The 25,513-nt window shown below is 50.3% G+C and overlaps 1 protein-coding gene across 1 annotated transcript in view; it reads left to right on the forward strand.

The window, feature by feature from the left end:
- Positions 1-25,513, forward strand: part of BOLL (boule homolog, RNA binding protein) — a 420,709-nt gene that overhangs the window by 182,292 nt on the left and 212,904 nt on the right. Inside the window, exons 6-7 of the mRNA XM_030210355.1 lie at positions 7,834-7,961; positions 13,166-13,237. Of these exons, the coding sequence (XP_030066215.1) occupies positions 7,834-7,961; positions 13,166-13,237 (200 nt within the window). The remainder of the gene's footprint in view (positions 1-7,833; positions 7,962-13,165; positions 13,238-25,513) is intronic.

Raw genomic sequence — 25,513 nt, forward strand, 5'->3', positions numbered from 1 at the left:
GTAGAGCAGCTCCACCAGCGGGAAACCACATTCGACAAACTCTCCCACTGGGCGCCTTCAGCATCTATCTCATCAGGTAGACGTTTTTACGGGGGAAGGAGGAATGCTCCCTATGCTTACAATAAGTGTAGGTACAATCCACCTTCCCGCCAGCCTGTTGAGGCTCAACCCCAGCGCTCTCGTTCACGTCAACAGCGTGCACCTCGACATGCCCCTGCAGCTCCCCAGCAAAAACAAGGGGCAGGCTTTTGACTGGCTCCAGGCGAGCATAGCCGACATAAGTGTCCGTGCCGGACGATCTACCAGTCGTGGGGAGGTTAAAATTTTTTCACCAAAGGTGGCCTCTTGTAACCTCCAATCTGTGTGTTCTTCAAATAGTCCAGCGGGGATTCTTTCTCAATTTGATCTCCAAACCTCCAAATTGCCCACCGGGAGCTCAGTCCTTCAGCTTCCAGCACAGGCAGTTCCTTGCAGAGGAACTCGCTGCTCTTCTCAGCGCCAATGCGGTCGAGCCCGTGCCACCGGGGCAAGAAGGGCTGGGATTCTATTCCAGGTACTTCCTTGTGCAAAAGAAAACAGGGGGGATGCGTCCCATCCTAGACCTAAGGGCCCTGAACAAATATCTGATTCAAGAAAAGTTCAGGATGCTTGCCCTAGGCACCCTTCTTCCCATGATTCAGAAACACGACTGGATATGCTCCCTGGAGTTAAAGGATGCTTATACACACATCCTGATACTACCAGCTCACAGGCAGTATCTTCAATTCCGTCTGGGAACACAGCACTTTCAGTATTGTGTACTACCCTTTGGGCTCGCCTCTTCGCCCCGGGTGTTCACCAAATGCCTGTCGGTCGTTGCAACATCGCTACGCAGGCTGGGAGTGCATGTGTTCCCTTATCTCGACGATTGTCTGGTAAAGAACACCTCGGAGGCAGGAGCTCTACAGTCAATGCAGATGACTATTCAACTCCTGGAGCTACTGAGGTTTGTCATAAATTACCCGAAGTCCCACATTCCTCCAGTTCAGAGACTAGAGTTCATAGGAGCCCTGCTGGACTCGTAGACGGCTCATGCCTACCTTCCCGAAGCGAAGGCAGACAATCTTCTGTCGCTGGTTTCTTTGGCCAGAGCGTCTCAGCAGATCACAGCTCGGCAGATGTTGAGACTTCTGGGCCATATGGCCTCCACAGTTCATGTGACTCCCATGGCTCTTCTTCACATGAGGTCAGCTCAATGGACCCTAGCTTCCCAGTGGTATCAAGCTGCTGGGGATCTAGAGGATGCCGTCTAGTTGTCCACCACTTTTCACAATTCCCTGATATGGTGGACAATTCGCTCCAGTTTGACCTTGGGACGTCCCTTCCAAAAAGTGCTGACTACGAATGCATCTCTCCTAGGGTGGGGAGTTCATGTAGATGGGTTCCACACTCAGGGAGCTTGGTCCCTTCAGGAATCAGGTCTTCAGATCAATCTCCTGGAATTGCGAGCGATCTGGAATGCTCTAAAGGCTTTCAGAGATCGGCTGCCCAATCAAATTATCCAAATTCAGACAGTCAACCAGGTTGCCATGTACTATGTCAACAAGCAGGGGGGCACCAGATCTCGCCCTCTGTGTTGGGAAGCCATCCAGATGTGGCATTGGGCCCGCCGTCACGGCATGTTTCTCCAAGCCACATATTTGGCAGGCGTAAACAACAGTCTGGCCGACAGGTTGAGCAGGATAATGCAACCTCACAAGTGGTCTTTGAACATGGCAGTTGTCCGCAAGATCTTCCGAGAGTGGGGCACCCCCTCGGTGGATCTTTTTGCCACTCAGTTCAATCACAAGGGCCCTCAGTTTTGTTCCAGACTTCATGCCCATGACAGGCTAGCTTCAAACGCCTTTCTCCTGCATTGGGGGTTAGGCCTTCTGTATGCGTATCCTCCCATACCTCTAGTAGGGAAGACTCTGCTGAAACTCAGGCAAGACCGCGGAATCATGATTCTGATTGCTCCCTTCTGGCCGTGTCAGATTTGGTTCCCTCTTCTTCTGGAGTTATCCTCCGAAGAACCGTGGAGATTGGAGTGTTTTCCAACCCTCAGAACGAAGGGGCACTTCTGCATCCCAACCTGCAGTCTCTGGCTCACGGCCTGGATGTTGAGAGCCTCCTTGGGTCTTTCTGAGGGTGTCTCCTGGGTTTTGCTTGTTTCCAGGAAAGATTCCACAAAGAGATGTTACTCTTTCAAATGGAGGAGGTTTGCTGTCTGGTGTGACAGCAAGGCCCTAGATCCTTGCTCTTGTCCTACACAGACCCTGTTTGAATACCTTCTGCACTTGTCAGAGTCTGGTCTTAGTGCTTTTTATTATCGTGTGGAAGGTAAGCCTATCTCTGGACAGCCTTTAGTTGTTCGATTCATGAGAGGTTTGCTTTTGTCAAAGCCCCCTATCAAATCTCCTACGGTGTCATGGGATCTCAATGTCGTTCTCACCCAGCTGATGAAAGCTCCTTTTGAGCCACTGAATTCCTGCCATCTGAAGTACTTGACCTGGAAGGTCATTTTCTTGGTGGCTGTTTCTTCGGGCCACTTATCTGTTGGGCAAAAACAACAATCTGGCTGACAGGCTGAGCAGAGTTATGTAACCACCCAAGTGGGTACCCCAACATGAGAGTTACCTGTGGTATCTTCCGAGCATGGGGCACTCCTCGGTGGATCTCTTCACCACTCAACTGAATCACAAAGTCCCTCGGTTCTGTTCCAGACTTCAGGCTTATGACTGGCTAATGTTGGATGCCTTTCTCTTGCATTGGGGGACAGCTTCTGTATGCATATTTTCCCATACCTCTTGTGGGGAAGACATTACTGAAACTCAAGCAAGACCACGGGTCCAGGATCTTGAGCACACTTTACTGGCCACAGCAGATCTGGTTTCCTTTTCTTCTGGAGTTATCCTCCGAAGAACAGTGGAGATTGGAGTGTTTTCCGACCCTTATCACACAGAACAAGGGATCTCTTCTACATCCCAACCTTCAGTCTCTGTCCCTTACAGCCTGAATGTTGAGAGCCTAGAATTTGCTTCTTTAGGTATGCCAGAGGGTGTCTCCTGGGTCTTGCTGTTTTCCAGGAAAGATTCCAGTAAGAGGTGTTATTCTTTCAAATGGAGGAGTTTTGCCATCTGCTGTGAAGGCTAAGCCCTATATCCTGTTTCCTGTCCTACACAGACCCTGCTTGAATACCTTCTACACCTCTCTTGAGTCTGGTTTCAAGACCAACTCCATAAGAATTCACCTCTGTGCACATCTCTGGACAACCTCTAGTTGTTCGTTTCATGACAGGTTTGCTTTTGTCAAAGCCTCCTGTCAAACCTCCATCTGTGTTATGGGACCTCAGTGTTGTTCTCACCCAGCTGATGTAAGCTACTTTCGAGCCACTGAACTCCTGCCATCTGAAGTACTTGACCTGGAAGGTCATTTTCTTGGTGGCAGTTACTTCAGCTTGTAGGGTCAGTGAGCTTCAGGCCCTAGTAGTGGATGCACCTTATACTAAGTTTCATCACAACAGAGTAGTCCTCCGCACGCACCCTAAGTTCCTGCCGAAGGTGATATTGGAGTTCCATTTGAACCTGTCAGTTGTCTTGCCCATATTCTTTCCCCGTCCTCATGCCCACCCTGGCGAAAGCAGCTTGCACACCTTGGACTGCAAGTGAGCATTGGCTTATTACGTGGAGCGGACAAGGCCCCACAGACAGTCCGCCCAGCTTTTTGTTTCTTTTGATCCCAACAGGTTGGAGGTTGCCATCAAGAAACACACGATCTCTAATTGGCTGGCAGATTGCATTTCTTTCACTTATGCCCAGGCTGGGCTGACTCTGGAGGGTCACATCAAGGCTCACAATGTCAGAGCCATGTCTGCGTCGGTAGCCCATTTGCGGTCAGCCTACATTGAAGAAATTTGCAAGGCTGCGACATGGTCTTCAATCCACACATTCACATCTCATTCTCCGAGGACAAGCAGGCTGCTTGTTCTCACTGATGGGGTGACGTCCATGGCAGCCCCTTCAATCGGAGATCTTCTCGAGGAAAGACTTTTGCTAGCCCTTGCCTGCGCACGCACACCGTGCATGCGCGACCGTCTTCCCGCCCAAACATGCTCGTGTTCATTAGTGTTCTTTTTTCCGTGGCTCAGGACGGCTGTGTTTTCGTCGTTCTGTGCCCTGAGGAGACCCTCGCGCTTTTGCCGCGTTCTTCCGATCCGGAAGTCTTCTTTTTCTCAAACGTTAATCGCTTTGTGTGTTTGTTTAAAAAAAAAAAAAGAAAACCCTTATTTCGAGTTTGGTTTTCCCCGTCAGGTTTCCTTTCGCTTTCGGAAGCGGCCCTTTTGGCCTCCCGTACGGGTTTTTCCTTCTTATTTTTTGGTGCCTTTGCCATCATCGTGGATTTTGAGTTCGCCAGCGTGATTTTTCCGCCCATGTCATCGAAGCCTCTTAGCGGCTTCAAAAAGTGCACCCAGTTCAACCGAGTTATCTCGCTCACTGATAGGCACGCTTCGTGCCTTCAGTGTCTGGGGGCTGGGCACCGTCCTCAGGCCTGTAATCTCTGTCTTCTGTTGAAGAAGAGAACTCAGGTGGCGAAACTTCTTGTTCGGGGCCTCGCCTAGTGTTTCGACGCTCACAGTATCGAGGTTATCGGCCGGTGCATCGACGTCTGCAGTACCGAGGTCATCGACCAGTGCTCCAGCGTCTACGGTACGGGGATCATCGTTGGTACTGATGTCGTCGGAGGGTGCCTCTTCGTCATGAGTGCAGGTGAGGGCTTTTCATTCCCCTGCTGGTGGCGGTGAGCCCTTGAGTAGGTCTCCCCCTGCCTCAAGAGCTCCTGCGGTATAGCCCCCCCCCCCGGGATCGACCTTCTTCGGACCTGCTCCCGAGGAAGAGATGCTTGGATTTGACGTCCTCCTCGTCAGTACCGGGAGGTTCCGGTGACATGCTTCTTGTGAAGGCAAAGAAGCATCGGCACCGGTCACCTTCCCGTCGTGGTACCGAGAGCTCTGGGTCGCCGAGGGATTCGACACCCACTAGGCATCGACACCGGGAGGACTGCTCACCCTCCATTCAGGAGGTGTCGATGCGCTCTACCCTGGACAGCCCGGTACCGCCTCCGCGCCCCAGACAGATTCTGAGTTCGTCGCCTGTGCCGGAATCCCAACCTTCCTCGACAGCCGCTCTAAGCGAGAGCCTCCAGGCCATCCTTCCAGGGATCTTGGAGGAGCTGTTGCGCCCTTCTCCAGTACCGGGGGTGCTTGCGCCGCCGGTACCGTCGAGTGAGGTGACGGCTGGCCCCTTGCCTGTAGTGAGTTCTCCGGTACCGCTTGCTGTGCATGCGTCGGCTGCCTCCCAGGCAGACTCCCCGACGACATCGATGGAAGGAGCTTCATCGCCGCCGATGCGGGAGTCTGCTTCTCGACGTTCCCACCGTGGCCATGTGTCTACGGAGTCGAGGCGGGCACAGCTTTGGACTGAAGTCCATGAACTGGTGTCCGACACCGATGGTGAGGCCTCGTGGGAGGCAGAGGAAGACGTCAGATATTTCTCAGATGAGGAGTCTGACGGTCTTTCTTTTGATACCACTCCCTCTCCTTAAAGACAGCTTTCTCCTCCCTAGAGTCTATCTTTCGCGGCCTTTGTCCGGGAAATGTCTACAGCCATTCTCTTCCCTGTGGTTACGGAGGATGAGCCAAGGGCTGAAATGTTTGAGCTTTTGGACTATCCTTCGCCACCTAAGGAATCGTCCACAGTACCCATGCATCATGTCTTCAAGAAGACGCTGCTGGAGAACTGGGCGAAGCCGCTAACTAATCCCCACATTCCCAAGAATATCGAGTCCCAGTATCGGATCCATGGGGACCTGGAGTTGATGCGGACTCAGTTGCCTCACGACTCTGGGGTTGTGGATCTGGCCCTTAAGAAGGTCAAGAGTTCTAGGGCTCCACACAGCTCTGTCCTGCTGAGAACTCCCTGTAAAGAACCTGGTTTTTATCCTGTGAATATCTTCTTCCAAATGAGATATCGCACATTCCAGTCACCCAGCTTTGGACTATTTCTACCTGTTCAACTACCTTCCCCTCCCCCTGCAGTACAACTACCTCTCTTCAGATCTCCACCTCCCACAACCTCCAGATTAAGAAGTCTCTGTATCCTGAACATCTATCTGTGAGTAAATTATCTGTGATTTATTCAATAAAAGAGACTTCATAAAATAATAGAGACTTCAGGTGATTGCTGTGCCAGGGTTATGCTCCATGATATTGGGGCTTCTAATTACCAAGCTCCAAGAGTCATGACAACGGTATCTTCAATAAAATATTTTGGATTTTATACTGATCTGCTGGCTTATTCTCCACGTTGGATTTTGCAGATCATTTGCCTTGCTGTTTTCTGGGACCAAAATCTGAATAGGAAAGAAGGTCATTTTCAAAAAAGAAAAACGTCTATCTTTTTGTTTCTGAAAATACTGTTTTGAACAAGGTTTTGTGATTTGGACGTTTTGTTTTTTGTTTCATTTTCAAACAAAAATGTCCAAGTGCAAAATGCACAAAATCAAGCCACTGGAATGTAGGAGGAGCCAGCATTTTTAGTAGACTGGTCCCCCAGACATCCCAGGAAAGCAATAAGGCATTCTAGAGGGCACTGCAGTGGACTTCATAAAATGCACCCAGGTTACACATCTGACCATTGCTCCCTTATCTTGTCTGCTGAGCCCCCCAAAACCCACTACCCCCAACTGTACACCACTACCATAGCCCTTACAGGTGAAGGGGGCACCTATATATGGGTACATTGGGTTTCTGGTGAGTTTTGGAGGGCTCACCGTTCCTCCACAAGTATAACAGGTAGGGAGAGGTATGGGCCTGTCTGCAATGCACTGCACTATTCCAGGGACCTGCGTTTTGTTCTAACAGACCTGAGTATAACATCTGAGGTTGGCATAGAAGCTGGCAAGTAATGTTTTTAATCACATTTTTAGGGAATGGGAGGGAGTTAGTGACCACTGGGGGTGTAAGGGGAAGTCACCCCTGAGTCCCTCCAGTGGTCATCTGGTCATTTAGGGCACCTTTTTGAGCCTTATTCATAATAAAAGCAGGTCTAGCTGAAAACATCTTAGTGTTAGTCTTGGATGGTTTTGTTCTGTTCCATTATGGCTGAAAAACGTCCACCCTTAACACGCCCCTGACACACAACCTTGTGATTTGAACGCGTGTCTGACGGACTTCATAAAAAAACGTCTAAAATTGGTTTTGAAAATAACCAATTTGGATGTTTTTCTCTTTGGAAAATGAGCCCAATAGTACCCTATGGAACTTTGTAAGTCTTAAGTGCTTTGAATATGAGCCCCATAGTCTGTCTCAATGTACACATAACTTTAAATAGATATCCTGTGTTTTTAAAGTTGTGTATTTGACATTCAGCTGAATATTGCTCTTGATTTCTGTTCTGAAAGCAGGCAATTTTCAGACCTTCAGCCAAGTTTGTAGGCCTGTGGACTAACTGGTGCTGCACTGAGGATTTTTCTCCGTATATTTTCCAAGTGCAAAGCATGTGGGTAAAAGCAGAATGGAAACATATGTGGAAATTTCAAAATGTAATCACTAGTTTGCCCCTAGAACCCTTGTTTTTCCCACTAGGGACTCAGGGTAGCTTTTAAAAGGAATGTTTCCTCGAATATATGTTTTACTTAAAGAAACCCTTTTGAAAATTATCCCAATTATCAAAGCAATAATACTTTGGTTATTTTGGCAAAATGTGATTAAATGTATTACTTTTAACAACTATTCTTTGTATACATGTTTTTTTATAGGTTCCAGTATAATGCCAGCAGCTGGGACAATGTATTTAACGACTTCAACTGGTTATCCTTATACTTATCACAATGGAGTAGCTTATTTCCATACTCCTGAAGTTAATTCTGTTCCACAACCTTGGCCTGTAAGTACCTTTTGCATTTAGAAGATTTTAATGTTATACTGATTACAACCCAAAGATGACTTGAATGTAGATTACAACTTAAGACCTCCACCAGGAAATAAAAGATTGGATAACTGCCTTTACTATGAATTTTCTGCAACACTGTATATATGGAAGGTAACTATAAATTGGTGCCTAGACATAGGTGCCACTTAGGCACGTAAAAAATGCTTATGATTAGTAGTTACATGTGAATGGGCAATAGGTGCTTACGTACTATAGCGTGTAGTTGTATGGTGGGGGTGCATTTATATGGGTGGAGCAGACTTCATTATGTGACACAGAAGCATCCGCCCTCACAAGTGTTGCCCCTACTGAATTCTTTTGCTCCATTACAGCACTGTGATGTTCCTGAAAATAGAACTGAGGCGTAAGAAAAAGCAATGAAGGTGGAACAAAAAGGTACCCAAAGAGAAAAGACACCCCCAAATCACAAATGTTGAAACACATACCTGAAAATGTAGATGGAAAGCGATGACCACAAATGCTCGCAGTCTAAGCAATAAAGTTCATGACCTTCATGCCCTGATGTTGGAGGCAGACTTAGACATTGTTGCAATTCCGGAGACGTGGCTCAATGGTTCCCATGAATGGGATGCAAACATACCAGGCTATAATCTATTTAGGAAGGATAGAGATGGTCATAAAGGTGGAGGAGTAGCTCTGTATGTGAGAAATGATATCACAGCAACAGAAATGACAGGGACCTGGGGAAAGGAAGAAGCGATATGGATCACCTTAAAAAGAGATGATAGAACCTCTGTCCACGTGGGTGTTGTCTACAGACCCCCAACACAATTGGAGGAACTAGATAAAGATCTGATCGCAGATATTCAAAAGTTGGGAAAGAAGAGAGAGGTGCTGTTGCTGGGAGATTTCAATCTGCTGGATGTAGATTGGAAGGTTCCATCTGCGGAATCGGAAAGAAGTAGACAGATCGTGGATGCTTTTCAAAGTGCTCTGCTCAGACAAATGGTGACGGAACCCACGAGGGAGGGAGCGACGCTGGATTTGGTGCTCACAAATGGGGATAGTGTGTCAAATGTCCGAGTGGGTGCCCACCTGTGCAGCCGTGACCATCAAACGGTTTGGTTTGATATGACAGCTGAAGTGGAGGGCGGCCACTCAAAACTCAAAGTCCTGGATTTCAAGCATGCTGCCTTTAGTAAAATGGGGAAATACCTGAGGAAGGAGCTGATGGGCTGGGAGGGCGAAAGAGAAGTTGAAGGACAGTGGTCCAGCCTGAAAGAGGTAAGGTGGCGTTCTAAGCGGGAGTGCCTACCTGAGCTCCTGACTTTCTGCAGAATCGATGGAAGAAGCAGTGCCTTGCCCCAGAATTGTTATGGGGAAAAGGAAAGGGAAGACCGGAGTTCAACCCTCCTCTAACTCCGGAAAGAGCCCCGCTCTTCAGCAGACAACTTTGCAGGGGTTTGGCGTTCAGATGCCTGGAATACAAACGCCCGCTTCAATTGCGGCCCAGGCTAAGCCCCAGCGCGCTCGCTCTCGTCAGCAGCGTGCGCCTCAGCAAGGCCCCTCGTCTCCCCAGCAAAAGCAAGGGGCGAGCTTTTGACTGGCTCCAGCAGAGCATAGCCGACATCAACGTGTCAGTGCCGGGCGATCTGCCGGTCGGGGGGAGGTTGAATGTTTTTCACCAAAGGTGGCCTCTCATAACCTCCGATCAGTGGGTTCTTCAAATAGTCCGGCAAGGATACACCCTCAATTTGGCCTCCAAACCTCCAAATTGTCCACCGGGAGCCCAGTCTTACAGCTTCCAGCACAAGCAGGTACTTGCAGAGGAACTCTCCGCCCTTCTCAGCACCAATGCGGTCGAGCCCGTGCCATCCGGGCAAGAAGGGCTGGGATTCTATTCCAGGTACTTCCTTGTGGAAAAGAAAACAGGGGGGAAGCGTCCCATCCTAGACCTAAGGGCCCTGAACAAATATCTGGTCAAAGAAAAGTTCAGGATGCTTTCCGTGGGCACCCTTCTTCCCATGATTCAGGGAATCGACTGGCTATGCTCTCTGGACTTGGAGGACGCCTACACGCACATCCCGATACTGCCAGCTCACAGACAGTATCTGCGATTTCAGCTGGGCACACGTCACTTCCAGTACTGTGTGCTACCCTTTGGGCTCGCCTCTGCGACCAGAGTGTTCACCAAGTGCTTGGCTGTAGTAGCAGCGGTACTTCGCAGGCTGGGAGTGCACGTGTTCCCCTATCTCGACGATTGGCTGGTGAAGAACACATCCGAGGCAGGAGCTCTACAGTCCATGCAGATGACTATTCGCCTCCTGGAGCTACTGGGGTTTGTGATAAATTATCCAAAGTCCCATCTTCTCCCAGTGCAGAGACTCGAATTCATAGGAGCTCTGCTGGATTCTCGGACGGCTCGTGCCTATCTCCCAGAGGCGAGAGCCAACAACTTGTTGTCCCTCGTCTCGCGGGTGCGAGCGTCCCAGCAGATCACAGCTCAGCAGATGTTGAGATTGCTTGGCCACATGGCCTCCACAGTTCATGTGACTCCCATGGCCCGCCTTCACATGCGATCTGCTCAATGGACCCTAGCTACCCAGTGGTTTCAGGCTGCTGGGGATCTAGAGGACGTGATCCACCTGTCCACGAGTTTTCTCAAATCCCTGTATTGGTGGACGATTTGGTCCAATTTGACCCTGGGACGTCCTTTCCAAATTCCTCAGCCACAAAAAGTGCTGACTACGGATGCGTCTCTCCTGGGGTGGGGAGGTCATGTCGATGGGCTTCATACCCAAGGAAGCTGGTCCCTCCAGGAACGCGATCTGCAGATCAATCTCCTGGAGTTACGAGCGGTCTGGAACGCTCTGAAGGCTTTCAGAGATCGGTTGTCCCACCAAATTATCCAAATTCAGACAGACAGCCAGGTTGCCATGTATTACATCAACAAGCAGGGGGGCACCGGATCTCGCCCCCTGTGTCAGGAAACCGTCAGCATGTGGCTTTGGGCTCGCTGTCAAGGCATGGTGCTCCAAGCCACATACCTGGCAGGCGTAAACAACAGTCTGGCCGACAGACTGAGCAGGATTATGCAACCTCACGAGTGGTCACTCAACTCCCGAGTACTGCGACAGATCTTCCAGGTGTGGGGCACCCCCTTGGTAGATCTCTTTGCATCCCGAGCCAACCACAAGGTCCCTCAGTTCTGTTCCAGGCTTCAGGCCCACGGCAGACCGGCACCGGATGCCTTCCTCCTGGACTGGGGGGAGGGTCTCCTGTATGCTTATCCTCCCATACCTCTGGTGGGGAAGACTTTGTTGAAACTCAAGCAAGACCGAGGCACCATGATTCTGATTGCTCCCTTTTGGCCGCGTCAGATCTGGTTCCCTCTTCTTCTGGAGTTATCCTCCGAAGAACCGTGGAGATTGGTGTGTTTTCCTATCCTCATCACACAGGACGAAGGGGCGCTTCTGCATCCCAACCTCCAGTCTCTGGCTCTCACGGCCTGGATGTTGAGAGCGTAGACTTTGCCTCTTTGGGTGTGTCAGAGGGTGTCTCCCGCATCTTGCTTGCTTCCAGGAAAGATTCCACTAAGAGGAGTTACTTCTTTCTATGGAGGAGGTTTGCCGTCTGGTGTGACAGCAAGGCCCTAGATCCTCGCTCTTGTCCTACACAGACCCTGCTTGAATACCTTCTGCACTTGTCTGAGTCTGGTCTCAAGACCAACTCTGTAAGGGTTCATTTTAGTGCAATCAGTGCATACCATTACCGTGTGGAAGGTAAACCGATCTCAGGACAGCCTTTAGTTGTTCGCTTCATGAGAGGTTTGCTTTTGTCAAAGCCCCCCGTCAAACCTCCTACAGTGTCATGGGATCTCAATGTCGTTCTCACCCAGCTGATGAAACCTCATTTTGAGCCACTGAACTCCTGCCATCTGAAGTACTTGACCTGGAAGGTCATTTTCTTGGTGGCAGTTACTTCAGCTCGTAGAGTCAGTGAGCTGCAGGCCCTGGTAGCCCAGGCACCTTACACCAAATTTCATCATAACAGAGTAGTCCTCCGCACTCACCCTATCTGGAGCGGACACAGCCCAACAGACAGTCCGCCCAATTGTTTGTTTCTTTTGATCCCAACAGGAGGGGAGTGGCTGTGGGGAAACGCACCATATCCAATTGGCTAGCAGATTGCATTTCCTTCACTTACGCCCAGGCTGGGCTGGCTCTTGAGGGTCATGTCACGGCTCATAATGTTAGAGCCATGGCAGCGTTGGTAGCCCACTTGAAGTCAGCCACTATTGAAGAGATTTGCAAAGCTGCGACGTGGTCATCTGTCCACACATTCACATCCCATTTCTGCCTGCAGCAGGATACCCGACGCGACAGTCGGTTCGGGCAGTCAGTGCTTCAGAATCTGTTCGGGGTTTAGAATCCAACTCCACCCCCCTAGGCCCATGTTTTATTCTGTTCCAGGCTACACTCTCAGTTAGTTGGATAAATTGTTAGGTCAATCTCAGTTATGTCCTCGCCGTTCCGAGGCCCAATTAACCATGTTTGTTGTTTTGAGTGAGCCTGGGGGCTAGGGATACCCCATCAGTGAGAACAAGCAGCCTGCTTGTCCTCTGAGAAAGCGAATGCTACATACCTGTAGAAGGTATTCTCCGAGGACAGCAGGCTGATTGTTCTCACAAACCCGCCCGCCTCACCTTTGCAGTTGTGTCTTCCCTTGCTACATATGGGACTGACGAACACAAGCCGGTTCGGGGCGGGAAGACAGCCGCGCATGCGCGGTGCGCATGGGCGCGCGAGGACTAGCAAAGGCCTTTGCTAGTGAAGTTTCCGATTGGAGGGGCTGCCGTGGACGTCACCCATCAGTGAGAACAATCAGCCTGCTGTCCTCGGAGAATACCTTCTACAGGTATGTAGCATTCGCTTTCAATGCTTGGTACTAAGAACATTGTTAATTAGATGCCAGTGTAAAGGGACAAGAGGCATAGCCCATATTACTCAAAGTGAAATACTCTGTAATATGAGAAATAATGCTGTTTTGGAAGAGACTGCTAGATTCTTCCACAAGCATCTAGTTGTCAATGTACATAATTCATTTCAGGGCCTTTGGATATAATTTTTCAATGTATCTCTACCTTTTGTGTTTTATTATTTACATCAGCTCTCCTTTTTTCTTTTTTCTTTTTCAAGCCACGCTCTATTTCTAGTTCACCTGTGATGGTAGCCCAACCAGTTTACCAGCAGCCTGCATACCATTACCAGGTAAAAATTATTGATAAATTACTGGTATAGTTATTATTTTACTTTGAAAAAGACTCCAATTTTTTGAAGTATTTCTGATAAATCTGTTTGTTACAGTGCTTGCAGATAATTGCTAGTACTGTGAAAACTTTATTAGGATCTTTGTAAAAGGTATTTTATCTGGAAAACACATTAAGTGTTTAATTATTACCACTTAGGGCCCTGTTTACTAAGCCACGCTAGCGTTTTTAGTGTGCGCTAAATGCTAGTCGCCCATATGTTAGTATTGGAGACCTATCGTTTAGCGTGTGCTAATCAGCGCATAATGCGCCCTTAGCGCTGCTTAGTAAAGAGGGCCCTTAGAGTTTTACTTACTTCTCAGTTCTATCTTTCATGTCCCTTCAGATTTAGCAGTGATCGGTCATAGATGTCCAATCAGAGCACATTAGAATTTGACAGTGGATCAGCCTGTCACTTCTTTACTATGTCTTTCAGTTCTAAATGTTTCAGTACCCCAGTCAAACAGTATGTTTCAGTGAATCCCTAGTGAACATATTCCGATAGAAGCTCTATATGATGCAAAGTTAAACCTAACATACTTCTGCAAATTTTAATACACAATTGATTTGATATATGGAATAAATCTATATATTCCTTTTCATCACCAGCAGATAAATCCAGAAACTGATGGGTTGTATCCGCCTGCCAGCAGGTGGAGATAGAGAACACTGAAACAAGGCAGTGACCCTGGAAGTACAGCTTCTTGCATCCTCAGTATATCTCTATCTCCCTGCAGGTGTGGACGGATTCCTTTCAGCTCCTTGATTCTGCTTGGGGAGGCTCCTGGGCTTTTGCCAGTTGAGCAGGAGGTATGAGTCTGGAGCTGCCCGCTTTGAGGCCATACTTGGTCTCCAGGTCCTTGCCTTACTCCATATCTCCCTTCCTCCCAGCTGCTATTCTGCTGCCTATCTGCCTTTAACTTCCCTCACAGAATACAAAAAAAAAACAACCTCGGAGTTTGAAGAAGATTGAGCAGGCAGTTTTGCAGGGGCACTCTTCTAATTTTGCAGTACCTGCAGTGTAACCTGAAATTTTCTGAGTGTGTGTCTGAGTGACTTAGATCTTTCTGGGAGGGTTCCCTGCTGTTTCTGCTCTGTTCGGAGTAAGTTTATTTTTGGCGCGGAGATGCCGTTTTGGTTTCGGGGATGATGGCGGCGGAGGCTGTTAAACGTTGCTCCCGCTGCGGTAAACGCAGAACCGCAGCAGGGCTGTGCAGCGCGAACTGCCTGGACGCTTCGGGTCCCGGCAGTGTGGCCATCGCGTCGGTGAGGGATCCTTCCTGCCCGCCGGAGATAACTGCGGCTGCCATTTTGGATCTGCCAGCGGATCCGCGGTTTTCAGGGGCAGACATTAGGGAGTGCCTGGGGTCTCTTCTGAGCTGGCGAGGGAGGTTCTAACCTCTGTTGTTTTGGCTTGGGGGCAGAGAAACAGGGTGAGTCCTTCTCCCCTGAATTTATTTTGTTGCTTCATAGGGCGATTCTTTTAAAGAGAGCCCTGCCTGAATCCTCTGATTTTTCTTTTCAGTCAGTCAAGCGAGCAGCAGTCAGAGACACGCTGCAGTTTCTGTTGGATCTCGGGGCGGTAGTTCCTGTTCCTCTCGACAAACACTTCTGCGGTCGCTATTCGATTTATTTTGTTGTGCTTCGCAAGGGCGGGTCCTACAGGCCTATTCTCGACTTGGGCTGAGTCGAGGCTCTCAGGGTGCGTCATTTCCGTATGGAAACCTTGTGTTCGGTCATTGCAGCGGTGCAGCCAAGAGAGTTCCTCACTTCGCTCGACCTCAAGGAGGCATATTTACATATCCCGATTTGGCCTCCCCATCAGCGGTTTCTGAGATTTGCGGTGTTAGGCCAGCATTTTCAGTTTCGTGCCTTGCCATTTGGTCTGGCCACAGCTCCTTGCACCTTTTCCAAGGTCATGGTAGTTGTGGCTGCTTTCCTCCGGAGGGAGGGTGTCAGAGTTCACCCTTATCTTGACGATTGGCTCATCCGGGCGGATTCAGAGACTGAGAGCTGACTTGCAACAGCCAGAGTCATTTCTCTTCTGCAAGCTCTGGGTTGGGTGGTCAATTTCTCCAAGTCAGTTGACCCCCTCGCAGTCTCTCGAGTATTTGGAGGTGCGTTTCGACACGGCTTTGGGGTTCGTCTTTCTTCCCGACAGCAGGCGTCTTAGGCTTCAGAGTCAGATTTGGCTTCTTTTGCAAGTGTTGCGCCCTCGGGCTTGGGATTATGTTCAGCTTCTGGGATTGATGACTGCCACCCTGGAGGTGGTTCCCTGGGCAAGGGTACCTATGCGTCCACTGCAGCGCTCACTGCTCTCTTGGTGGTCCCCGATCTCATTGGAGTACCAACGCAGACGTCCGTGGCTTCCGGTGGCCAAGCACTGCATGCATTAGTGGCTTTCCAGCAACAAGTTGCGCCGGGGGATGCCGTTGGCGCACCCGCTTTGGCGCTTTGTGATTATGGATGCCAGTTTAGCGGGGTGGGGGCTCATTGTCTCGGACACTATGCTCAAGGTCTGTGGTCGACCTCAGAGGCGGGGTGGTCCATCAATCGCTTGGAGCTGAGAGCGGTTTTCCTAGCCCTTCTGGCCTTCTGCAAGATTCTGGAGGGTCAATCTGTTCGGGTTCTTTCGGACAACACCACAGCGGTGGCTTACATCAACCGTCAGGTTGGCACTCAGTGCAGAGCTCTAGCGATGGAGGCGGTCCAGATTCACGACTGGGCCGAGCGCCATCTGCTTCTGTTATCGGCGGCTCATATTGCCGGTCAAGACAACGTGCAGGCCGATTTCCTCAACAAACATCAGGTCAACCCGGCAGAATGGGAGTTGGTAGAGGAAGTTTTTCTTCAGATTTGTGCCAAATGGGTCACTCCGCGGTTAGATCTCATGGCGTCAGGATCGAACGCCAAGATCGATCAATTTTTCAGCAGAAGGAGAGGTCCTTGCTCCGCTGGGATAGATGCTGTCTCTCAACCGTGGCCTCTAGATCTCCTTTATGTGTTTCCTCCTTGGCCCTTAATAGGCAGGGTTCTTCTTCGCATTCGTCTCCATCGCGGAAGAGTGATTCTGGTGGTTCCAGATTTTGCCGAGGCGTCCGTGCTATGCGGATCACCGGCGAATCTTGGTGGCAACTCCGTTTCGATTGCCTCTTCTGCCGGGTCTGTTACATCAGGGGCCAGTGGCTATGGAAGATCCCTCCCGCTTTGGTCTTACGGCCTGGCTATTGAGAGGGCAAAGTTAAGAGAAAAGGGTTATTCTAACAAAGTTATTGCTACTCTTTTGCAGGCTCGCAAGCGTTCCACTTCCGCGGCCTATGCGCGTGTTTGGCGCACTTTTGAGGCATGGTGTGCTAAGGGATCTTCTTCGCCGATGCTTGCTTCTATCTTGCAGTTGTTGGACTTTCTTCAAGACGGCTTAACAGAAGGGTCTCGCTTTCAATTCCCTTTGGGTTCAAGTGGCGGCGTTGGCTTGTTTTCGTGGGAAAGTGGCCAGTTTTTCTCTAACTGCTCATCCAGATATTGTCCGGTTTCTAAGGGAAGGTTTACATTTTTGCCCTCCTCTATGGGTGCTGTTTCTGTCTTGGAACCTGGGAGTTGTTTTGAAAGCGCTTCAGAAACCTCCTTTCGAGCCTCTCAAGCGAACTTCAGAGAAGGATTTGACTCTTAAAACAGTGTTTTTGGTGGCTATGGCTTCAGCACGGAGAGTGTCGGAGCTTCAGGCTCTTTCCTGCCGGGACCCTTTTCTGCAGTTTTCTGAATCCGGGGTTACAGTTCGTACTGTGCCTTCTTTTCTGCCTAAGGTTGTTTCGGCTTTTCATATCAATCAGCCAATTTTTCTGCCTTCCTTTCGTAGGGAAGACTTTCCGGAATCTTTTGGGCAGTTGCGGCTTTTGGAAGTCCTCAGGACTCTGTTGCAGTACTTGCGGATGTCGAATAGTTTCAGGTCTTCTGATCATCTCTTCATTCTGTTGGCAGGACCGAGACGCGGTTGTCCAGTGTCTAAAGCTACCATAGCTCGCTGGCTTAAGGAAGTCATCTTTTCTGTTTACCTGTTAGCCAGTAAATCTCCACCAGAGGCTTTTAAGGTGCATTCCACGCGAGCGATGTCTGCTTCGTGGGCTGAAACGGGTGTCTTTTCTCTTCAAGAGATTTGTCGTGCGGCTACCTGGGCTTCTCAGCTTTCCTTTGTTCGGCATTATTGGATGAATGTTGCAGCGCAACAGAATGCGCGTTTTAGAGCACAGGTTCTTCCTCACGGAGCCTCATGTTCCCACCCAAGTTAGGTAGTGCTTTGGTACATCCCATCAGTTTCTGGATTCATCTGCTGGTGATGAAGAGGAAGGAAAAATTAAGACTAACCTGATAGTTTTCTTTCCTTTAGTCACAGCAGATAAATCCAGGATCCCTCCCTGGCTGCCTTTGTTTGATTCTTACAGATTTTGAAGATTTCGAAGAAAAATGCCAAGAATTTTTATAGTTCCCGTTGTTAAGTAAGAGGTTGAGAGCATCCCTCCTTCGTTTGTATTTTCGCTCCAGTTCAGGGAGCAGTTGTTCACTGTGAGGAAAGTTCATGTTGAGTTACGTTTCTTCTACGTTCTGCTTTGGAAGTTTCGTATACTGAGGATGCAAGGAGCTGGACGTCCAGGGTCACTGCCTTGTTTCAGTGTTCTCTATCTCCACATGCTGGTAGGCAGATACAACCTATCACTTTCTGAATTCATTTGCTGTGACTAAAGGAAAGAAAATTATCAGGTTAGTCTTAATTTTTCCCTTCTCCTGTTTTTCGTATCTCTCAACCAAGATCTGGAATACCCTACTGTCTAATGTCAGAAATATCACCGACTACCTAAACTTTTGGAAAATGCTAAAAAGCATATCTGTTCAAACAATTCATCATTGACTCAGGATAATAATACCAAAATTCACAACTTCCTCCCTATCACAACCTTCTCCTCACCCTACCTGAAACAGATCCCCATACTGGAGTCTGGCCATTCCACTTGCAGATCTTTCACCAGGATCACATATGTTAAACAGCCAACCTAGGTGCCCAGAATGTCTCTTATTCTGTCCATTTCCACCCCCTTTTAAAGTTTTTCAACTGCTAGTCATGTCCCTGTTTGTTAAATGTTGTGTAATGTTTCAAGTGTGCACAATGTTATATGATTTAGACCATCATGTTTTTTCTAGATGGTACTTGCTAAATGTTAGCCTAATGTTATAATGTATGTGCTATTTTTATTCTGATATATGTAAGCTTTTATTTACTCCTGTTCTATTACAAGCCACATTGAATCAAACATGCTTTGGGATAATGCGGGATATAAAAATAAATAAATGAAATTAAATATACTGCTCATAGATTTTAAAAAAATCTGGCTATATACCAATGTTAACAAAAACCCACAAGAGGGTCATGTGATGGCAACTTCCTGAGCAGATGCCCTGTGTTTGCTTTCCTCCTTCAGCCCCACTAAACTCTCCCATTTTATGTGTCCACCGTGAGGATATCTATTTCTTTTCTAGCAGGACTGCTGCCCGACTCACCTGTGAAGCTGCTGGGGGGGGGGGGTTGTCTGTGAGAGTTAGCAGCAGGCATGCCGTTAAAAATACCGTGGCAGCAGAAGGAATGCAGCAAGCCCCCTGACAACAAGATGGTGTCTCCACCTCCATCTGCTCCAGTAGTGGAACTCCATGAGGTGGCAATTCGGGCAGTTACCACCCATGTGATTAAGGGAGACTTGACTCCCAGGCGAGTAGGCTCCAACAGGCAGAGGATCGTATCTCCCACCAAGAAGACCATGCGGTAGCTGCTGATGGTAGGTTGGAGACTTTGGGACACATGTACAAAGCATTAGGGAAGCAAGTCAAGCATCAGGAGAACAGATCCCACCATAATAATCTGCGCCTAATTGGAGTGCCCTAATCAATCACCAATAAAGAACTCTGAGAACTGGTCGAGATTTGGCTACCCAAGGAACTTGAGCTACAGCTAGAGGAATCACGCATGCGGGCTGAGAAGGTTCCCATGGGATCCAGGCCCCTAGGGAAGATTGTGGTAAACCATGTTGTTACCCACATCTTCAATTATGCAGAGAAAGCATAGTTGATGGCCCATTATAAGCTAAAACGATCGCTGGAATATAAAGGAGCAAATGTGTTGTTCTTCCAAGATTTTTCCGCCAAAGTGTCCGAGTACCAAAGACTATTGCCTTCTTGCACGCAACTCTATCAAAGGGGAATCAAGTTCGTGCTCCAGTACCCAGCTAAAGTATGCATTAATCATAACAATAATTCTCTGAGGACAAGCAGGCTGCTTGTTCTCACTGATGGGTGACGTCCACGGCAGCCCCCTCCAATCGGAAACTTCACTAGCAAAGGCCTTTGCTAGCCCTCGCGCGCCGATGCGCACCGCGCATGCGCGGCTGTCTTCCCGCACGAACCGGCTCGTGTTCGTCAGTCTTCTTTTGACCGCGCTCAGGACGGTCGTGTTTTGCCGCCGTTTCATGCCCCTCAAGTTGACCTCGCGCGTCTTCGCGATTTTCGGTAGAAAAAAAAAAAAAGAGGAGACCTTTCCGGTCTTTACCCCTTTCCCGTGTTTCCAGCTTTTTCCCCGCGTAAGTTTCCTTTCGCTTTCGGGACCGGCCTATTTGGCCTCGATACGGGTTTTTTTCTCCCTTCTTTTTCGTGCCTTTCGTCATCATCGCGAATTTTGATTTCGCCGGCGTGATTTTTCCGCCTATGTCATCGAAGTCTCCCCAGCGGCTTCAAGAAGTGCACCCAGTGCGCCCGGGTAATCTCGCTCACTGATAGGCACGCTTCGTGTCTTCAGTGTCTGGGGGCTGGGCACCGCCCGCAGGCCTGCAGTCTTTGTGCTCTTTTGAAAAAGAGGACTCAGGTAGCGAGATTGGCCCAGTGGAACGTGTTGTTCTTGGGCTGTTTGACGACAACAGCACGGGACACATCGACAGCATCGAAGTCATCGGCATCGACTGCATCGAGGCTTCTACCTCCTGCATCGTCGGTACCGAGGCATCGGAAGGCTGCGTCAACGTCGGTGGTACCGGGACCTCCGCTATTGCTGATGTCGTCGGACGGTGGTGCTTCATCTGGAGTGCAGGTGAGGGCTGTCCATTCCCCTGCTGGTGGCGGTGAGCCTTCGGGTGGGTCTCCCCCTGCCCTGAGGGCTCCTGCGGTACAGCCCCCCTGAGATTGACCCTCTTCGGCCTCGACCCCGAGGAAGCGACGGTTGGATTCTACGTCCTCCTTGTCGGTACCGGGAAGCTCCGGTGACATGCTTCGCTTGAAGAAGTCAAAGAAGCATCGTCACCGGTCTCCTTCCCGTCTCGGTACTGACAGCTCTGGGTCACCGAGGCAGTCGGCACCCAGTAGGCATCGGCACCGGGAGGACCGCTCACCCTCTGTTCAGGAGGTGTCAATGCGCTCCCCCTTGGACAGCCCGGAACCGCCTTCACGCCCGGAACAGACTCTGACATCGACAACTGCATCGACTTCCCAGTCTTTCTCCACAGTTGCTCTGCACGAGAGTCTCCAGGCCGTTCTTCCTGGCATTCTGGGAGAGCTGTTGCGCCCTTCTCCTCCGGTACCGGGGGTGCTTGCGCCACCAGTACCGTCGAGTGAGGCGACGGCTGGCCCCTTGCCCGGGGTGAGGTCCCCGGTATCGGTACCGGCTACGGCCGCCTCCCAGGCAGACTCCCCGACGACGTCGGCGGAGGGAGCTTCGCCGGTGTTGGCGAGGGAGTCCACCTCTCGACGCTCCTACCGTGGCCGTGTTTCCACGGAGTCGAGTCGGGCACGGCTTTAGACACAGGTTCGTGAACTTGTGTCTGATACCGATGGTGAGGCCTCGTGGGAGGAGGAGGACATCAGATATTTCTCTGACGAGGAGTCTGATGGCCTTCCTTCTGATCCCACTCCCTCTCCTGAAAGGCAGCTTTCTCCTCCCGAGAGTCTGTCTTTCGCGGCCTTTGTCCGGGAGATGTCTACGGCCATCCCCTTACCGGTGGTTGTGGAGGATGAGCCCAGGGCTGAAATGTTTGAGCTCTGGGACTATCCTTCTCCACCTAAGGAAGCGTCCACAGTACCCATGCATCATGTCCTAAAAAAGACATTGCTGGCGAACTGGACCAAGTCACTAACTAATCCCCACATTCCCAAGAAGATCGAATCCCAGTATCGGATCCATGGGGACCCAGAGCTGATGCGCACTCAGTTGCCTTACGACTCTGGTGTGGTGGATCTGGCCCTAAAGAAGGCTAAGAGTTCTAGAGAGCATGCTTCGGCGCCCCCGGGCAAAGACTCCAGAACCTTAGACTCCTTTGGGAGGAAGGCCTATCATTCCTCTATGCTCGTGGCCAAGATTCAGTCCTACCAGCTCTACACGAGCATCCATATGCGGAACAATGTGCGGCAGTTGGCAGGCTTGTTGGACAAGCTCCCTCCTGAGCAAGCCAAGCCGTTTCAGGTGGTCAGGCAGCTGAAGGCGTGCAGAAAATTCCTGGTCAGAGGGGTATATGATACCTTTGATGTTGCGTCCAGGGCCGCTGCTCAAGGTGTGGTGATGCGCAGACTCTCATGGCTGCGTGCCTCCGACCTGGAGAATAGGATCCAGCAGCGGATTGCGGACTCCTCTTGCCGAGCGGACATCATTTTTGGAGAAAAAGTCGAACAGGTGGTAGAACAGCTCCACCAGCGGGATAACGCTTTTGACAAATTCTCCCGCCGGCAGCCTTCAGCATCTACCTCCTCAGGTAGACGTTTTTATGGGGGAAGGAGGGCTGTTCCCTACTCTTCTGGTAAGCGTAGGTACAATCCTCCCTCTCGCCAGCCTGCGGCCCAGGCTAAGCCCCAGCGCGCTCGCTCTCGTCAGCAGCATGCGCCTCAGCAAGGCCCCACGGCTCCCCAGCAAAAGCAGGGGGCGAGCTTTTGACTGGCTCCAGCAGAGCATAGCCGACATCAACGTGTCCGTGCCGGGCGATCTGCTGGTCGGGGGGAGGTTGAAAGTTTTTCATCAAAGGTGGCCTCTTGTAACCTCCGACCGTTGGGTTCTTCAAATAGTCCGGCAAGGATACATCCTCAATTTGGCCTCGAAGCCTTCAAATTGCCCACCGGGAGCTCAGTCCTACTGCTTCCAGCACAAGCAGGTACTCGCAGAGGAACTCCCCGCCCTTCTCAGCGCCAACGCGGTTGAGCCCGTGCCATCCGGGCAAGAAGGGCTGGGATTCTATTCCAGGTACTTCCTTGTGGAAAAGAAAACGGGGGATGCGTCCCATCCTAGACCTAAGGGCCCTGAACAAATATCTGGTCAAGGAAAAGTTCAGGATGCTTTCCCTGGGCACCCTTCTTCTCATAATTCAGGAAAACGATTGGCTATGCTCTCTTTACTTGAAGGATGCCTACACGCACATCCCGATACTGCCAGCTCACAGAGAGTATCTGCGATTTCAGCTGGGCACACATCACTTCCAGTACTGTGTGCTACCCTTTGGGCTCACCTCTGCGCCCAGAGTGTTCACGAAGTGCCTGGCTGTAGTATCTCGACGATTGGCTGGTAAAGAACACATCCGAGGCAGGAGCTCTACAGTCCATGCAGATGACTATTCGACTGGAGCTACTGGGGTTTGTGATAAATTACCCAAAGTCCCATCTTCTCCCAGTGCAGAGACTCGAATTCATAGGAGCTCTGCTGGATTCTCGGACGGCTCGTGCCTATCTTCCGGAGACAAGGGCCAACAATCTGCTGTCCCTCGTCTCCCGGGTACGAGCGTCCCAGCAGATCACAGCTCAGCAGATGTTGAGATTGCTTGGCCACATGGCCTCCACAGTTCATGCGACTCCCATGGCTCGTCTTCGCATGCGATCTGCTCAATTGACCCTAGCTTCCCAGTGGTTTCAGGCTGCTGGGGATCTAGAGGACGTGATCCACCTGTCCACGAGTTTTCTCAAATCCCTGTATTGGTGGACGATTCGGTCCAATTTGACTCTGGGACGCCCTTTCCAAATTCCTCAGCCACAAAAAGTGCTGACTACGGATGCGTCTCTCCTGGGGTGGGGAGCTCATGTCGATGGGCTTCACACCCAGGGAAGCTGGTCCCTCCAGGAACGCGATCTGCAGATCAATCTCCTGGAGTTACGAGCGGTCTGGAACGCTCTGAAGGCTTTCAGAGATCGGCTGTCCCATCAAATTATCCAAATTCAGACAGACAACCAGGTTGCCATGTATTATATCAACAAGCAGGAGGGTACCGGATCTCGCCCCCTGTGTCAGGAAGCCGTCAGCATGTGGCTGTGGGCTCGCCGTCGAGGCATGTTGCTCCAGGCCACATATCTGGCAGGCGTAAACAACAGTCTGGCCGACAAGTTGAGCAGGATTATGCAACCTCACGAGTGGTCTCTCAACACCAGAGTAGTGCGCCGGATCTTCCAGGTGTGGGGCACCCCCTTGGTAGATCTCTTTGCATCTCGAGCCAATCACAAGCTCCCTCAATTCTGTTCCAGACTTCAGGCCCACGGCAGACTGGCATCGGATGCCTTCCTCATGGATTGGGGGGAAGGCCTGCTGTATGCTTATCCTCCCATACCTCTGGTGGGGAAGACTTTGTTGAAACTCAAGCAAGACCGAGGCACCATGATTCTGATTGCTCCTTTTTGGCCGCGTCAGATCTGGTTCCCTCTTCTTCTGGAGTTGTCCTCCGAAGAACCGTAGAGATTGGATTGTTTTCCGACCCTCATCACCCAGAACGAAGGAGCGCTTCTACATCTCAACCTCCAGTCTCTGGCTCTCACGGCCTGGATGTTGAGAGCGTAGACTTTGCCTCTTTGGGTTTGTCGGAGGGTGTCTCCCGTGTCTTGCTTCCAGAAAAGATTCCACTAAGAGGAGTTACTTCTTTTTATGGAGGAGGTTTGCCGTCTGGTGTGACAGCAAGGCCTTAGATCCTCGCTCCTGTCCTACACAGACCCTGCTTGAATACCTTCTGCACTTGTCTGAGTCTGGTCTCAAGACCAACTCTGTAAGGGTTCACCTTAGCGCAATCAGTGCATACCATTACCGTGTGGAAGGTAAGCCAATCTCAGAATAGCCTTTAGTTGTTCGCTTCATGAGAGGTTTGCTTTTGTCAAAGCCCCCCGTCAAACCTCCTACAGTGTCATGGGATCTCAATGTCATTCTCACCCAGCTGATGAAACCTCCTTTTGAGCCACTGAACTCCTGCCATCTGAAGTACTTGACCTGGAAAGTCATTTTCTTGGTGGCAGTTACTTCAGCTCGTAGAGTCAGTGAGCTTCAGGCCCTGGTAGCCCAGGCCCCTTACACCAGATTTCATCATAATAGAGTAGTCCTTCGCACTCACCCTAAGTTCTTGCCGAAGGTAGTGTCGGAGTTCCATCTGAACCAGTCAATTGTCTTGCCAACATTCTTTCCCCGTCCGCATTCCTGCCCTGCTGAACGTCAGCTGCACACATTGGACTGCAAAAGAGCATTGGCCTTCTATCTGGAGCGGACACAGCCCAACAGACAGTCCGCCCAATTGTTTGTTTCTTTTGATCCCAACAGGAGGGGAGTGGCTGTGGGGAAACGCACCATATCCAATTGGCTAGCAGATTGCATTTCCTTCACTTACGCCCAGGCTGGGCTGGCTCTTGAGGGTCATGTCACGGCTCATAGTGTTAGAGCCATGGCAGCGTCAGTGGCCCACTTGAAGTCAGCCACTATTGAAGAGATTTGCAAGGCTGCGACGTGGTCATCTGTCCACACATTCACATCTCATTACTGCCTGCAGCAGGATACCCGACGCAAAAGTCGGTTCGGGCAGTCAGTGCTTCAGAATCTGTTCGGGGTTTAGAATCCAACTCCACCCCCCCTAGGCCCATGTTTATTCTGTTCCAGGCTACACTCTCAGTTAGTTGGATAAGTTGTTAGGTCAATCTCAGTTTTGTCCTCGCCGTTGCGAGGCCCAATTGACCATGTTTGTTGTTTTGAGTGAGCCTGGGGGCTAGGGATACCCCATCAGTGAGAACAAGCAGCCTGCTTGTCCTCGGAGAAAGCGAATGCTACATACCTGTAGAAGGTATTCTCCAAGGACAGCAGGCTGATTGTTCTCACAAACCAGCCCGCCTCCCCTTTGGAGTTGTGTCTTCCCTTGTCTTTGTCTTGCTACATATGGGACTGACGAACACGAGCCGGTTTGGGCGGGAAGACGGCCGCGCATGCGCGGTG

Source organism: Microcaecilia unicolor, chromosome 7, assembly GCF_901765095.1.
Source record: "Microcaecilia unicolor chromosome 7, aMicUni1.1, whole genome shotgun sequence".
NCBI lineage: Eukaryota > Metazoa > Chordata > Amphibia > Gymnophiona > Siphonopidae > Microcaecilia > Microcaecilia unicolor.